Here is a 16,633-nt window from a genome sequence, read left to right as displayed (position 1 = left end):
CCACAACCTTCTAAGAGTGCTACCAACTGAGCTGTAAGTAATGGGTCTTTAATGAAATATGAGATGCGTGTAAGCAAGATTTCTGTCAAACCTCCACCAAAGGAAATTCCAACTGCATTCCTATTTAGTAAGAGTTAACTGATTCACTATACCAGTGCAATTGGTAGAGACTAAAGAGGAGGGAATTGCAGTATGCAGCCAGCTCCTTCTAAAAGGATCACTTGAGACTTCTAACTTTCCCAATGCAGGGAGTGGAAAGTTACCAAAACTGCAGGGGAACTGGTATGGAAACAATTCAGTGTTGCACACTCCACCAACACCCTTCTCTCTCAGCTTTTCACAGGTGTAATGAGGTAGACTGGAATTTGAAAAGTGTTAGTCAAGGGTCACATTTTCCACAACAACCTTCAGGAAATTGTCAACGGTTCTTGTCAGCTGTGACTCAGTGATAGCACGTTCGCCTCGGAGTCAGAAGGTCATTGGTTCAAGTCCCTGTGTCTTCAGAGACTTGAGCACATAAACCTCAGCTGACACTCCCACTCAGTACTGAAAATGTTTCTTCAATCCTGTGGATTTTACTTCAAAAGAGTTCCGTCTTTGAGGTTGCATACGGTTGCAGTACTTCATAGGTCTATACATTGGTGTGGGTACAGAGAAAGAGGGATAAGAATGATCCCAAGCGTAAAGGGATGAATTATGAGGAAAGCGAAGTCAATAGCCTAGAGAGAAGAAAGTAAACTGATTGAAAACCCAGAATTTGACTTCAGAATACATTGGGCCAGAAGGGAGAGAGAAATTTAAAAAGTTCAAAGTAAATTTTACCAAACTTAGGGAAAAAAATGCCTTTACTGAAGGGATAATAAATATTTGCAATGATCAACTGAAGTGAGGCATTCAAAATATAGCTGACCACATGTCACCTTTGTCTAGTGCAGCATTCTTGCCTCTGATTAAGCACTATGCTAAATACTTGAGCATTTAATCTTGGCTGACACCCAGCGTCAGAGATGCAGTCTCTTGGATGAAACAATAAACCAATTCCATTTGTCCAGTTGGCCGTAGAAGATCAAGGTAGTTCTTCCAGTGTCTTGGTTCAGATTGATCACTGCACCAACATTAGTTTAAAGAAAAGCAGGTTCTTTGGTTATTTATTCACTGCTCTTTGTGGGATCTTGCCATGTATAAATTGCCTATTGTGTTTCCCTCCATTACAACAATGACTACACTTCAAAAATGATTAATTAACTGTAAAATGCTCGGACACATTTTGAAAAACACTATATAAATGCAAGTTTGTTCTTCCCTAAATGATAGGCTAGGTGTGAATCCAGCATACTAAAGATTTTTCTTAAATTTAACCTTTTGTGTTCATGGTGTTGTGCCAATCTAAAATAATGCAAAGATTGTTCTGCCTGTTTGTTTTAACTGCGCAACAACAAAAGACGAACACAAAGGTAGTGTTTTTGAAGAGTGAAGGCTGGCATTATTAGAAAGAAATAGCCCAAGGGTTACGGAATCTGTCAGTATGAAGAAAATAAATTAAGGCACCTCCTAGAGGTGGAAACAGCCACCTGTAACTCCTTAACACGGTTTGTGTGGATTTAGAGGACCAGCGGTGCAATGCGCTCGGTTTTCCATTCATTGCTGTGCACTGGGCCCCACCCTTCCCAAAAATCTTGTTCTGAGTCATTAATGATTAATTTATCTCTCTTGCTGCTAGGCTCAACACCCCGGTGCGAAAGCAGGCTGCTGACTTGTTAGCATCATCTACCAACGATACTCTGCTAGCAGAGATGCCAGCTGTCTCACACTGCTACTTTTCCATTTCATTCTAAACGGAGACTAGACACCTACTTCATTCTAAGCATGTCATTGGCCACCCAGCATACCAGCCTCAGTTGCAGAAAGACTTGTGGTGCATTGTGATTATTAAAACATTGAAAACCCATCCTCTGTTGTATAGGGTAACCAGGTTTTCAGAAGTCAAAACCAGGACACATTGAAAAGCCTCATGAAGGCAGGGCTCCCTGATGATGCACATGTTGGGTGACCAATGGCAGGATCCTGTGAGCAGGGCTGTAGAAGTTGTAGAATTACATCTCTGGGAATGTGTCCAGTCGGAGTTGGCAACTCAATTAAGATACACAATCATTGCAGAGAGCAGTTACAAACCACAGACTTTTCTTTCAATGACATTTTTGCCTCATTTTCTTAAAAAAAACTGACACAAGGATTTGTTTGTCACAAGATCCCAGAATCCTCAATTCCACTGTATCTTTACAGTACAATGCACAATGGTAAGACCAATCTCTATTTCTTTCCTTTTGCACACTGGATTCCAGCAGAAGTCATTCTCAGTCAGCAGCTGGAGTTCAAGCCAGCAAACGTACCTCAAGTGTGGGAGATTTTGTTCGCACCCAGAGCTACAAGAAGGAAAGCACACAATCGTTCAATGAGAAGGTTAATTGAATGTGCCGCAACTGAACCGAACTTGCCTACCACCTCCCTCAGTGCTGATTGGTGGTTTAGTGATGGGCGTTATCCGACTACCTCTTCAAGTTTGCTTTGTGGATGGGAACACCACTCTCAATCTTCTGCTGTCACCCAGTGGCTGATTCTCTCCTGGCTCCAGATGCCAGGGAGAAGGAGTTATGAGCGAGCGGGAGTGTTCCGATCGGCAAGTGGGTGGCCTTCCGATTCCCAGGGTTCAGTGCAGTGTGAGAGGATATTTTTGTGTTTGCCGATAGCAAATGGAACGTGAGGAGCGGGTCGGAGGATTTGAGAGCTGAAAACCAGGACTTTTGATCAATTTGGAGAAAACTATCAAAGCACCAGAACGTTTAGTGAAAACCAGGATATCTGGTTTTCCTACTGTTGCACCTCTAGTTTCCAAATGTGTCCTTTAATGAAATTGTAAGATTATCACGCCTCACCTGATAGTTTACTGGAAAAACACACGGTGCGATGATAACAAGCTGCACAAAAAAGGAGTGTTGGGTTACCTGATCCATGATAGATTGACCACCTGTGACCTGAGTAATTGTTCTGACTTTCTGTTCCTGAATTCCTGCAAGGGAGGGTATGTGGCACCTCAAGAAGTGGAGGGGGTGGGGTGCTGATCTACTGTGCCAGGCCACTACTCAGGTGGTGGAATTGTAAAGTTACCCCGGGTGACCTCAGGGAAGGATGAGGGAAAGGAGAAGGAGACGTTGTAGAAGGTAAGAAAGCGCCCCCATTCCCCCCCCCCACCATTTCCAAAGCCATTCCATGCTGTCACAAGTCATTTCTGTGGCATCTGCTGATCTCTAACTCTTAACCACCTCTTCAAACATCCTCTGTGAAACTTGTTTTTCCTGTTTTCATGAAAATGGACCTTTGATTCGAAATTGTATTTTCAACAGTCTCTTTTTAAATAAGTCAATTGGAGAACTGAGCTTTCTCTATCTAGCAGAAAAATAAACACAGGCTTCAGTTTCTGTTCCTCATTCTAACGGCTCCTAAGTTCCTAGGTTCTTTTTATTTAACCTGGCTCCACGTGTTAAGTGTGACTCTTGTAACAGCTGTGTTATAGCTATGTTACGGCATGTTACGTTGGGTTACCATGACACTTTCCTCCAGGCAAGATGTAGAAAGTCACTATTTTCTTCTCAGAACAACCTGCTCGCAAAGCAGTGTGTTGCGGTATAAATTATTATCGCTACGAATGAGAGGAAAGTCATTCTATAGCGACTTTCACATCCATTGATCAAATTTCATCAAAACACTTCAAGAGATTAAGAAAAAAAGCTTTGATTTTTAATGCACTTTTAGTGCTCTCAGGACTTCACAACTGCTGGATTCTTTTTGAGATGTTGTGACTGTGGTAATGCACTTAAATGTACAGCCAGTATGCACATAGCAAGCTCCCACAAACATCAGTGGCAAAAATGGTAAGGAGGAGGTAAGCAGCATTGTTAGCCTGTGAGTATCTTCAAAGCTGATAGACCACAGTCTGACTTTCCATTTATTAGTGCTTGTTAAGAATTGCATCTTGATTGAATAAAATGATCCCTTTCGTCAGTGCTTCGAAGGTGAAAATCACAAACCTGCCCACAGGAAAAGTCTACTTTGTCCCCAAATCCTATTCTTCTCAATGGGGTTTTGACATGCTGAGTGACATTTGTACCCATCCCAATTAGTTTGGAGGATTGAGGATGGGGCACGCAGCAAACAGATGGAGCCTTGTCCAGTAGAACTAAAGAGGCACTAATGTAATGTTTGATAGTCATTCAGGTTGTGTAGTTTGCGGATTGGTGGGAAGTCTTGTGGCGCAATGGGTAGGATCCCTATCTCTGAGCCAGAAGCTCCAGGTTCAAGTTCCACTTCAGGACTTGATGGCCATGGTGCATTCAGAACATGGCCAAACAACTTGAATACCAGCCTGAATAGCTCCTTCCAATTCACCTAATGACAGGCGGTAAGAGTGGGAGAGCTTCCTGGTCAGCCATACTGGAGAAGGCAACAGCAAACCACTGCAGTACTTTGCCAAGCATAATCAAGGACCAATCCAATGGAAGTCCATGGTTGCCAACACCCTCTTAGAGCATGGTACCTGAAAGAAGAGGAGGATGTAAAGCAAATCACTATTCTCATTACCTTGTTGGGGTGGAGAAAGGATTTGGGAGAGACCCTGTTGAGGGGGAGAACAGAAAAGGGGAGATACTGTATTATAAGAGGGGGAAAAAGAATTGAGAAAATCTTCTTGCAAGAACCAGGATAGCCATATTCATGTCCTCATGATGTCCCAGTGTTTCACAGCCAATGAATTCTTTTTGAAGGACGGTCTCTGTCTGTTGTATTGTTCTTATTGACTTCTTCTGATTGGGACAAAGTTTGATTTGCACCGTTTTTATTTTCCCTGCCTCATTGTCTCTGCTGATTTTGAGTTTTTTGCATTGGTGTTTAATGCCTGCACGGCGAATTCTCTGCGCCAAGCAGCTTCAGAAGCAGAGTGCTTAACTTTGTTAAAAGAACTTTTAAGTAGCTTTTAGAAAAGAAGACATGTTAATGGGTATCTGGTGTAAGCCTAAACAAGACCATCCTGCTCCTGCTACACAACACTGCCCCCCCATAACTATCGTGATCCACAGGACAATGTGGATCATTTCTCATACCTTAGGAGCCTTCTCTCAGCAAGGGCAGACATCGATGATGAAACTCAACATCATCTCCAGTGTGCCAGCACAGCCTTCGGCTGTCTGAAGAAAAGTGTTTGATGACAAAGATGCCTCAAACCTGGCACCTAGCTTACAGTCTACAGGGCTGCAGTGCTACCTGCCCTCCTGTATGTGTCAGAGACCTGGACAATGTACAGCAGATGCCTTAAATCCCTGGAGAAATATCGTCAGCGATGGCTTTGCAAAATCCTGCAAACTCAATGGCAAGATAGGCGCTATAATATCAGTGTTCCTTCTCAGGCCAAGATCCCCAGTATCGAGGCACTGGTTATGGCTATTCAGCTACATTGAGTGGGCCACATCATCTGCATGCCTGACACAAGACTCCCAAAACAAGCTCTCTATTCCGAGCTTTGTCATGGCAAGCAGTTACCGGGAGGACAGAGGAAACATTTCAGGGATGTCCTCAAAGCCTCTCTGAAAAATGCAACATCAGCACCAATCTGTGGGAATCTCTTGCTCCAGACCACCCAAACTGGAGAAGATGCATCCGCGAAGGTGCCAACCATATCGAATATCTCCGACAGACCCAGGTGGAGGCCAAGCGCAAACTGCAGAAGGAGCATCCCAAAACCTGAATGTCCCACCCACCCACTTCATCAAACACTACCTGCCCCACCTTTGGCAGAGTGTGTGGATCCAGCATTGAGCTTCTAGTCACCTGAGGACCCACAACCCCGGAGTGGAAAGAGTCATCCTCGGTCCTAAGGGACTGCCTAAGAAGAAGTGAAGAAGCAGGACAAGAGAGATTGGACTGGGTGGGGAAGAGCATCCTGTGGACTTGATGAAGCAAACTGTTGGTTTTTGTAGTGGAATATCCTGAGGTCAACTTTTAAGTGAACTTGCCAATGAGATTCACTGGATTTTTATTGCGCCCAATGCTAAAATCAGACAGTGTAAAACTAGTGTTAAGCATGATTCTGTCAGTTATTTGACAGTTGAATTAGTTTAAAATTTCCCCTCATTTTCAGGGCTCAATAGCTCCATCTTATAAAACGCCGCATTCTCTAACTCAATGTGGTCAGCTCAAGCTGACCGTCAGTGACTGGTAAGCAGAGCCTTTGTAGTTTGAAGCTCATTCGTGCGACCATTTTTTTGTGTCGTAGTAAAACGTTTCTGATTTTAACAAAAGCTGTGTCTCACCCTGTAGATATTGTGATCACGAAGCAGCCAGAGTGTGCCTCTGTCCCAGCTGGGTGTCCTGTTACTCTTCATTGTGCTGCCATTGGACCTACCCCTCTGCAGTACCAGTGGTTTGAAGGCAAGGAGGAGGTAAGCAGCATTGCTGTGAGTATCTTTAAAGCGGTAGACCACAGTCTGACTTACCGTTTGCTTAGTGCTTATTAAGAATTGCATCTTGATTGAATCAAATGATTCTTTTCGCCAGTGCTTTGAAGGTGAAAATCACACCTGCTTGCAGGAAGAATCTACTTTGTCCCCAAATCCTTTTCTTCTCAATGGGTTTTGACATGTTGAGTCAGGGCAAACTTATCCAAATGGCCATAGTCCCAATATAAACTCCAACCTGCATTAAAGGGGAGCACTGATAGAAGTAGTTCCTACCTAGTTAAACTAGAATAAAGGAGAGTTTGCCTTTTTGTATCGAGCCTATCACATCCTCCGAACACCCCGAAGACTTTCACAATCACTGGAACACTTTCTGCCTTTATAGTTGTTGCAAAAAGACTTGCATTTATATAGCATCTTTCACAACATTAGGACATCCCAAAAGCACTTTATAGCCAATGAAGTGTCATCACTGTTGAAATGTACGAAAGGCTGCAGCCCATCCAGTAGAATAATAAATGACAAGATCATTTATCATGTTAGGTGATAATTGAAGGATAATATTAGCCAGAACACAAGGGAGAACCTCCCACCACTTCCTCTTCTAGTCATTTGAATAGTTAGAGGGCAGATGGGACCACAGTTTAATGTATATCTCAGTCTATACATAGCACTCTGCAATTTTGAAGCTTTTTTTAAGCACAAACCATTAATCCATTTCTTCAAAGTTATTCTCTTTGCCAGATGTATTAATTGCTCATTGTTCAGTCAGTGTAAGAGGTTGAAGTAAAGGCCTCTTGTCTACACACTGGAGAAGCCCTGGGTAATTCTGGACAATGTGATGGAGACTCTTCAACATTCCCAATCCCTCAAATCACTTTCAGTCAAACCCACCAGGAATCTTAATTCAACAACTTCAGAAGCCCAGGACCATGTAGGAGGCATTTCCATTAAATAGGTTCCTTGATACATCCACAGGAACTCACTACTTTGCTTCACAGCTGATGCCCAGTGCAAGGCCCATCAGAGAATGAATCCATAGGGGACCTTTATAACCAATGGTCTTTACTGCCAGCTGGGAGGCATTCATTCTGAAAATTTATCTACCAGTCAAGAACTTTACTGTCCTTTCGGGTGGCCCCCCAATTGGTGCATGCAGAAGCCAATGGAGGTAGCCTCCCTATGGCAGCCCCAGAACAGAGGTGGGTCATTGGAACCAGAGGCACCATGGCCCAAAGAGCTGTGGTAATAGGTCAGGAAGGCAGCCCCCGAAGCTCCAACTATACCCCCAACAGGATTTCCCCTTGGCCCCCTCATCATTTTATTTTTAGTTAACTTACATGCAGGCACCCTAAGATCTCCTACCTGCGTCAGCAGTAACCACCTCTCCTGGTGGGGGAGCTGCCAGGAGTCTGGCTGCTGAAAATTTCCAAGTTGGTCCCATTGCCAGCAAGTGCTACCTCTGGGGTGAGCAGTGGGTCCAATGTCGAGGTCCCAAAGCCCACAGTAAAATTCAGCCTCTTATTTCATTCAACTAGATCTACACAGGAAACTGCACCATTGAAGGTACTCCCAGCAGCATTTCCATTTAAGAGAGGGGATACAACTCCAGACAGTCCCAAAGCATTTATACAGTATCTTCCACATAGTAAATATCCCAAGGTGCTTCATATTATTGGACAAAACTGGACACTGAGCTATGTAGGGAGCTATTAGGACAGGTGATCAAAGATTTGAGTTTTAAGAAATGTCTTAAAAGAGGAGAGGGAGGTCTGGAACTGAAGAGATTTAGGAAGCAAATTCCCAAGATTAAGGCCTAGGCAGCTGAAGGCACAGACACCAATGGTGGGTGAAAGATTTCAGGTACGGAAGCAGTCAGAATTGGAGGAACAAGGAGATCTGGGAGGGTTGTAGGGCTGGAAGAGGTTACAGAGATTGTCATTTGATGCAAGAAGTAAACAAAAAAAGCTTTTTGTTAGGCAAGAGTATTAAGAACACAAGAAATAGGAATAGACCGTAAGGCACCTGAAGCCTGCTCTGCCATTCAATACGATCATGGCTGATTTTTGGCTTCAACTCATTTCCTGCCCGGTCCCCATGCCCCTTAATTCCCCAAGAGATCAAAAATCTGTCTATCCCAGACTCAAATATAGTCAATGAGCATCTGCAACTCCCTGGGGCAGAGTATTCTAAAGATTCACAGCCCTATGAGTGAAGAAATTTCTCTTTATCTCAGTCCCAAAGTATCAGCCCCTTATCCTGAGACTGTGCCCCCGTGTTTTTGATTCCCCGAACGAGTGGAAACAACCTCTCATTGTCAACCCTGTCAAGTCCCTTTAGAATTGTGTAGGTTTCGATATTGAGGATAGTGGAACTAAGCTGGGTAGATGGAGTTGAGATGCAGATCAGCCATGATCTAACTGAATGGTGGAACATGCTCAGCAGGCTTAATGGCCTGCTGCTGTTCCTATGTTATTAAAGACTGGTTGACCTGCTCCCCACCTTTCACCCAATAAATATTAGAGGTCCTGGAATAAACTGAGATAGGCATTACTTTGCAATCATGTTGTTAGCTGGTCTGAGGCTTTAGTGGCTTGAAGTTCCTCTTGGCAACAGTGAGTTTAAATCCACTATAGCTGTTGTCACGACTCACTCGGGTTAGTGCACCGTAATGTCAAGCCTCACTGCTCCCCGAGCCTCGACAAATGTGAAAAGTTTGATCAAACCACCTAATTGTTCAAGTTAGGTTGACAATATGAGCACCAGGTTTGTAAACCTAATAAATAAGTAGTTGTTTATTGAACAAATTGTCTTTAACCAGTGGCAAAAGAAAAAACTATGAACCGCTAATTTCTAACTCTATAACCTAAACTCTATCCCTTCCGAAATCTCTGCACACACACATACAAGACACATAAGGCACACAAAAATATGGATCTTACAGGTGGGATAAAACAGTTCAATAGCACCAATTCCAGAATATAGGACTCCGTAAGACCATAAGACATAGGAGCAGAAATTAGGCCATTCGGCCCATCGAGTCTGCTCTGCCATTCAATCATGACTGATAAGTTTCTCAACCCCATTCTCCCACCTTCTCCCCATAACCTTTGATCCCCTTACCAATCAAGAATAAGACCATAATGACTCGATGGGTTGATTTTGATTGATGTCTTCCAAATTCCTTTCAGTTCTTTGTTGATGATACAAGGTGGTCTTACCAGCACTTTCAGTCTTTAGTTTACTGATTAAGCACTTGTTTTTCAATGTCTCTAATGGTGATTTTCCTCTTTTCCTCTTGGCAGGAGTTTTTCACAGAGAGAGCAGGTTATGGAGATATGAGAAAAAAACAGCTAGCTATTATTGTAGAATTATTGGAATCTTACGTACATAGGGGAAAGAGATTTTAGGTTTTTTCTCTTTTCAGGCTAGGAGCTTTTTTTTTCTGCTGCATTGCACTCACACAAACCCTGGTCACCTGGTTAGGAGCCAATTAAAATGTTGTTGCCAGGCAATTCCCCGGTAGTCTGAACTCTTCCTGTCTTTCATGGCACACTCTGTTCCAGGACAGCAACATTGTATATATCCCTCATGCTGTTCCAGTAAACATGTCTTTCAAACTGCAGCCATTGTAAATTTAATCCACAGTCCAACAGAAATAAAAAGATATGTTCTTTATATTGTATACTGGGTGGCTGAAGTAAACACACTGCATTTCCGCTCCCAACATGGAGTGTCACATTATGGACTGCAGCAATTCAAGAAGGCAGCTCACCACCACCTTCTCAAGGGCAATTAGGAATGGGCAATAAATGCTGGCCTATCCACTGATGCCCAAATCCCCTGAATTAACTTTTAAAAAAATTACGGGACCATGCATCAGATAACTGGGTATGTAGGATCACAAGCTTGTTATAAAGTTTACCCAACTTGCAATCCATTTTAATTAACAGCTGGGAAATTACAAGGGGCTATTAATGGGTACACAATCCTGTGCAGCCCAGTGATCAATATGTGCTCCCAGGAGCACAAAAGCAAGGAAGGTACCTCCTAAATCCAGGACTAGAGCGACACTATTTCAAGTCTCTGAGGCATTAATTTGTGTGCTGGTGCAGAAATTACATAAGAGGCTCCAGGTTAATTTCTACCTTATGTTCTAGGATGATACCTGATTCTATAAAACTTTGGTTATTTTTATTGGTGTGCCTATTGACTTTCTCTGGTGTTGGAACACCAATTGGTAGCCCTCTCACCTCAGGGGTCGTAAGATTCCAGGTTCAAGTCCCATTCCCGGAGTTGAGTACAAAAATCTAAGTGGACACGCCAATGCAGTACTGAGGGACTGCAGCGCAGTCGAAAGTGCCATCTTTTGGATATGCCATTAAACTGAGGCTCCATCTGCCCTCTTGGATGGATGTAAAAGATCCCATGGCACTATTTTGAAGAAGAGCAGGGGAGTTATCCCTGGTGCCCTGGCCAATATTTATCCCTCAATCAACAGCATATAAAAACAGATGATCTGTTCATTATCACATTGCTGTTTGTGGGAGTTTCCTGTGTGCAAATTGGCTGCTGCATTTCCAACATTGCGCCTACAGCTACACTTCAAAAGTAGTTCATTGGCTGTAAACGGCTTTGAGATGACCAGTGGTCAAGAAAAGCACTATATAAATGCAGGTCTGTCTTTCTTTTTTCCTTTCCTTCTTTCTTTTCAACCAACTGGAGTCACCAAACGTTAAACATTGTTGTAAGGATGGGAGTGATAGGTGAGTGGGACTTGGTGTGGGATGTTATACGGATGGCAACACAGTTTTGGATGTGCTGAAGTTCACAGAGGGTGAAGAATGGGAGACTCAGCCAAGAAGAGTCGAACCTAGAGATGACCCCCGTTGGCACAGTTGAGACTAAGGGGGCATGAGCTTAAAATTAGAACTGGACTGTTCAGAAGTGATATCAGGAGGCACTTCTTCACACAGAGGGTAGTGAAAATCTGGAAAACTCTTCCTCAAAAAAACTGTTGAGGCTGGGAAATTGAAAATTCCAAAACAGATTTGTTTTGTTAGATAAGGGTATTAATGGTTGTTGAGCAAAATGGATAAATGGAACTAAGACAACCATGATATACTCAAATAAATTAACAGGCTCTATGTTCCCAAGGGCCTGGAAGCTATCAGTGGCAGATGTGCAAATGTGAGCAATGTGTTCAAGGCGAAGTAGGCAATGTTTACAAAGCATACTTTCATTGCTCTGCTTTCAAGTCAAACTTTGCGCTGATTATATTGAAAACATTTTAAATTTTGATCACATCAGTTTTCTCTACTGCAAAGCTGCAGTTTATTTTAATGTCTTGATCAGCTGATTCTTTGACAGATGAAAACTAATAGTGCCAAAAGTATCCTAACTAAGCTACTAAAAATTTCATAGGTAGAACTTCTGTTTACCAGATATGGATGTATATAATCCCTTTCACCCCAACCCCTCAATGCCTCCGCTATCTAAGCTCATAGACTTTGGTGCAGGTTGGCAAGTGCCAAGGCTTGGAGATACCCAAGTGTGTGTAGGAATTCTGCAGCAGTTAAAGCAGCACAGAGAACAAGGTAAGCTTCCTGCGACCAGAGCTACTTTACTTTAATAAGGCACTCACTTGCCTAGTTATCTGGAGCCGAGTGGGCAATACGTCAGTGCCTTGTGGAGGAGTTCGATCCCTTCAGTGAGTTAGCCTGGCTGATCATTCATCAAGGCATCCTTGAAGCGAGAAACTCCTCCACTAGGATATTGGTTGAGTTGATCAACGTCATTCCAATCCCCCATTTCTAATGGGTTGTCATCCCGTCTCGAGAATGGTAGGCATTAGATGGTCATGAAAGAAATGACCATTAGTGAGTTTGTGACTCCAACATACAGGCTCCAGATACCAAGATCTCCAACTCTGTGGCCTAATAAGCTGCTATAAAATGACAAGCAACTTACCCCTAGCTAGGTTAATGGAGCTTCTTTTCTCTTAGCAACACAACCAAGGCCAGCTCTGAGATTTTGATTAGCCTAAATTCTGGTATTCACTAGTTAGAAAATATAAACGGGCTATTACCAATGCTGGTGCAGATCTGAAAATCTAGGCTTCTGCTTCACAAGTTAACTGGCTTTGGCATACTTTAGTCTGTGTGTCACTGTCAAGATTTCCTCAGTCACAATTCTATCTCCTTCTTAATGACCACATGAGCTGAGCATGTGCACAGGACAAACCGTAGAGGAAGTTCAGACTGAAGTCATCCAAGCTCACTCAACCACTAAACTTATTATTTGCATATAAGTTAGTTACGCTGATGGCTCCTTTAATTCAACAGTTAAGGAACTGAAGTCATGAAATAATTGTTCCATTGCTCCTAAAATAGTGGTGTTAAGATTGCGTGCCAGCACCAGGGAAAGCTCTGTGACAGTTACTCACCATTCCACTCACAGAACCTATTTTTAAAATCTATAAAAAGAGACAACTTCCTCATGGAGGAACATTTCAGGCTTTTGTTCATCAATAGGCCTTGATGGTGCTGCTTTAGCCCAGACTGTAAGCTACTCCAAAGTAGCTGATTTGAAACCTCCTATCCCCAGTGTTTATAAGGGAGCCACTCTAGGAAATACCCCATACACAATCTCACTGGAGACCTGAAGAAGACCTCCAGGTCTCCCCGGTAGCAGGAATATTGAGGTTTTTCTTGAAAAAACAACTTTTAAGCCAGAGTACTACATCTGAACCAAGGCTGTGAGTCATGGTTCAGTGAGCTGCACTATCAATTATGCAAGAAGGTCAAGAGTTCAAGCCCTACTCCAGAAAACTGAGCACAACATCTAGGTTGACACTCCAATGAAGTACTGAGGAGGTGCTGCATTCTCAGAGCTGCTACCTTTCAAATAGAGGTGTTAAACTGAGATCCCGCCTGCCCTGCCTGGTAGTGAGAAGCTCCCATTGCACTATCTGAGCAGGCGGGTCCTGGCCAACACATATTCCTCATCCATAATCACTAAAAACAGATTACTGGCTCATTTATTTCATTACAGTTTATGGAATCTTGCTGTGCGCAAGTTGATTTTCGCGATTCCTACATTACAACAGGAATTACACTTCAAAAGTACTTGATTGCCTGGCTGTGAAGCACTTTGGAATGAAAACAAAAAATACTGGACAAACTCAGCAGGTCTGACAGTATCTGTGGCGAGAGAGAGACAGAGATAACGTTTCAAGTCTGTATGACTCTTCAGATCTAAAGGGAGGTAGAGATGTGTTGAAATATATTTACTGATTAAGGGGGATGGAACCGGTGAAGCTGGATAGAAGGCCAGCGATAGATGGAGGTAAAGGAGAGATGGTAAAGGATGTCATAAACAAAAGATCAAAGAGTTGTTAATGGTGGTTGTACTGGCTAAAGGAGGTGCTAATGGTGACATTAAGAAAGCAAAATGTGATAATGGCCGGGCCAGGGTAAGCACTCTGGAAAGTGACAGATGGCCCAAGTGGGGCTGGGGTGGGGGAAGCAAAATCTAAAATAGGCTAAAAGCTGGGGATAAAACAATGAATGAAAATGGAAATAAATTTTTAAAATAATACTAATGAAAATAATAATTTAAGAAAATTTAAAAAAAAAATAAAAAATGTTGCAGTGAAACTCAACGCAAACTGGAGGAACAGCACCTCATTTTTTCCGATTAGGCACTTTACAACCTTCCGGACTTAACATTGAGTTCAACAACTTCAGACCATGAACTCTCTCCTCCATCCCCACCGCCCCCTTTTTATCCCCCTTTCCATATTTATTTTTATTTTCTCATTTTTATTTTTTAAATTTTTAATTTTTTAAAATTTTCATTGGCCAAAATTTTCCGTTTGGCAGGCAGAGCAGGAGTGAATGTGGGCGGGTGTGGACCTGATCGGGGCTGCGCCGCCATTTTGCGCAGGCGGGCCAATTAAGGCCCTCCTAGCGCATTTCCAACTCCCGTGGATAGTGGGAGTGTGCGGGCTGCGGCGGGCGTACACAGAACGCCGGGTCCAATGGCGACCCAGCAGTCTGTTTAAACGAAGGCCTGGCAACCTCCTGTAGGCTGCTCACAATGGCCACATTGAGATCAAACCACAGGGGGTCTGCTGAGCAGGGCACACTGGAGGGAAGGGCAGAGGAGGAGCGCAGGCTGCAGGGTAGGCCAACAGCAGGGGGGGACCAGTGTGCCCCTTGCTTTTCTGATGATTGCCTTGCTGCCCTCCTCAAGGAGGTGGCAGTGCAGCGGGAGGTGTTGGTCTCCCAGGATGGGAGGAGGAGGACCCCCACATGACCGCACATGCAGGGGAGGAGGTGGTGAGCTCCTGCGACCTGGTATGACGCACCTGGATCCAGTGTTGTAAGCGCTTCAATGATTTGTTGCGCTCTGGAAGGGTGAGGACAATATTGGCATTGGGCATTTAACCCAGCTGGTAGCCTTAGCCTTTGAGGCCCCCCTCCCCCCCAGTCTTACTATCTTGACTGCATTGAATCATGTTGGGCATTTCTTGTATGCTGGGTGGACAAGCAGTTAGTGCCCATGCTTACATCAGCCTGAGTGGTTCATGAAGAGATGAGTTCTCCCCCGCACCATGTATTGCTCTTAGTCGCATATGACTAGTCTGGGGGCAACCTGCAGGAGATGCAGCTAGGTGCATACTCAGAACTCCAACACATGTCCTATTCACGGTGATGAGATTGTGGAAGGGGAGCCTCAAGGTTTCGTGGCCAAGAGCCATCTGCTGCCCTCGACACTGCATGTGGTTGCGCCTCCTTGCTATGGGAGCTAAGACCGTGTGTTTCCTAAAGTGATGGACGCAGAATGTGTCCAAGGTGGCCGTTGTGGGGGGTTGGGAGCAGCGCACTATCTTTGTGTGACTGATCAGCAGTAGCAGGAAGAGGAGGCACTGGAGGCCTGATATGAGCCACTGTGGCTGGGGTGCGGCATGCGAGTGCAGAGTCCATGTGCGATTCGCCGCAATGAATGGTCTTCTCTGTTTTTCGGGAGAAAAATGCTCACAATGCATGTGAGCATTCACGGACTGGAGTTGACCAGGCCCAGCTGATGATTTTAAGCCGCTTTGAGCTGGAGCTTGAGAGGTGCCATGTGCCCAGGTCCACTGGTGTCAGTGAGGCTGGGGTGGAACAGCCCAACAGTGACACGGCTCTGTCTCCCCACCATCCATAGCACTGATGATTGTTTGAGTTGTTATTGTTGCAACATTGCTCGGTCACAGACTGATAGAGTCAGAGGTGTGGGTCATAGACAAAGGTCCCTCAGCCCTTTGAAGGTGCGCGTGTCAAGCACTTTCCAAAGTCGCCTTATCCCATTTCCGACCACTATCCCCTTGGCCTTACATGCCATGGCATCGCAACTACACATCCAAATACTTATTACATGTTAGGAGGGTTTCTGCATCCACCACCCTTTCAGGCAGTGCGTCCCACATTACTGTGTGTAAGAGTTCCTCATCACCTCACCTGTCAACCTCATGCCCCTTACCTTAAATCAATGCCACCAGGTTACTCATTCCTCCACCAAGGGGAAAAGTTCCTTTCTGTTGACCCAATCTATGCCCCTCATAATGTTATAAACCTCAATAATGTCACCCCTCAATCTCCTCTGCTCCAAGGGAAATATTCCCAGTCTATGCTATGTCTCCTCATAAGGCAAACTCTCCAGCCCAGCCAGCATCCTGGTCAGCGACCTCTGCACTCTCTACACTCCAATCACATCCCTCCTGTGAAGCATTGATCACAACTGCACACAGAACTACAGCTGTGGCATAGGCAGCGTTTTCTGCACTTGCAACATGACCTCCCTGTTCCTATATTCTATTCCTTAGCTAATAAAGGCAAGTATGGCATTTACCTCCTTAAATGCCTTATGTACCTGTCCCTCTACCTTAACGGGCCTGTCGACATGCCCAGCAAGGTCCCTCTGATCCTCCTTACTTTCCACGGTCCTACCATTCCTCATGTATTCCCGTACCTTGTTTCTCCTGCCCAAGTGCATCACCTCACACTTATCCACATAACATTCCATTTGGCATTCATTAGGCCATCTGACCAGCCCGTCTATATCCGCCTGCAATGTTAGGGTCT

At 44.2% G+C, this 16,633-nt stretch overlaps 1 protein-coding gene across 3 annotated transcripts in view; it reads left to right on the top strand.

Moving 5' to 3' along the window:
* Positions 1-16,633, top strand: part of malt3 (MALT paracaspase 3) — a 118,010-nt gene that overhangs the window by 22,329 nt on the left and 79,048 nt on the right. For all 3 annotated transcript variants that reach the window (XM_041178601.1, XM_041178600.1, XM_041178599.1), the window contains one exon: positions 6,367-6,488. In XM_041178601.1, coding sequence (XP_041034535.1) covers positions 6,367-6,488 — 122 coding nt within the window. The remainder of the gene's footprint in view (positions 1-6,366; positions 6,489-16,633) is intronic.

Source organism: Carcharodon carcharias, chromosome 32 (assembly GCF_017639515.1).
Source record: "Carcharodon carcharias isolate sCarCar2 chromosome 32, sCarCar2.pri, whole genome shotgun sequence".
Taxonomy (NCBI): Eukaryota; Metazoa; Chordata; class Chondrichthyes; order Lamniformes; family Lamnidae; genus Carcharodon; species Carcharodon carcharias.
Note: the sequence above shows the minus strand (reverse complement) of the source record. Positions and strands in the feature narration are given on the sequence as shown.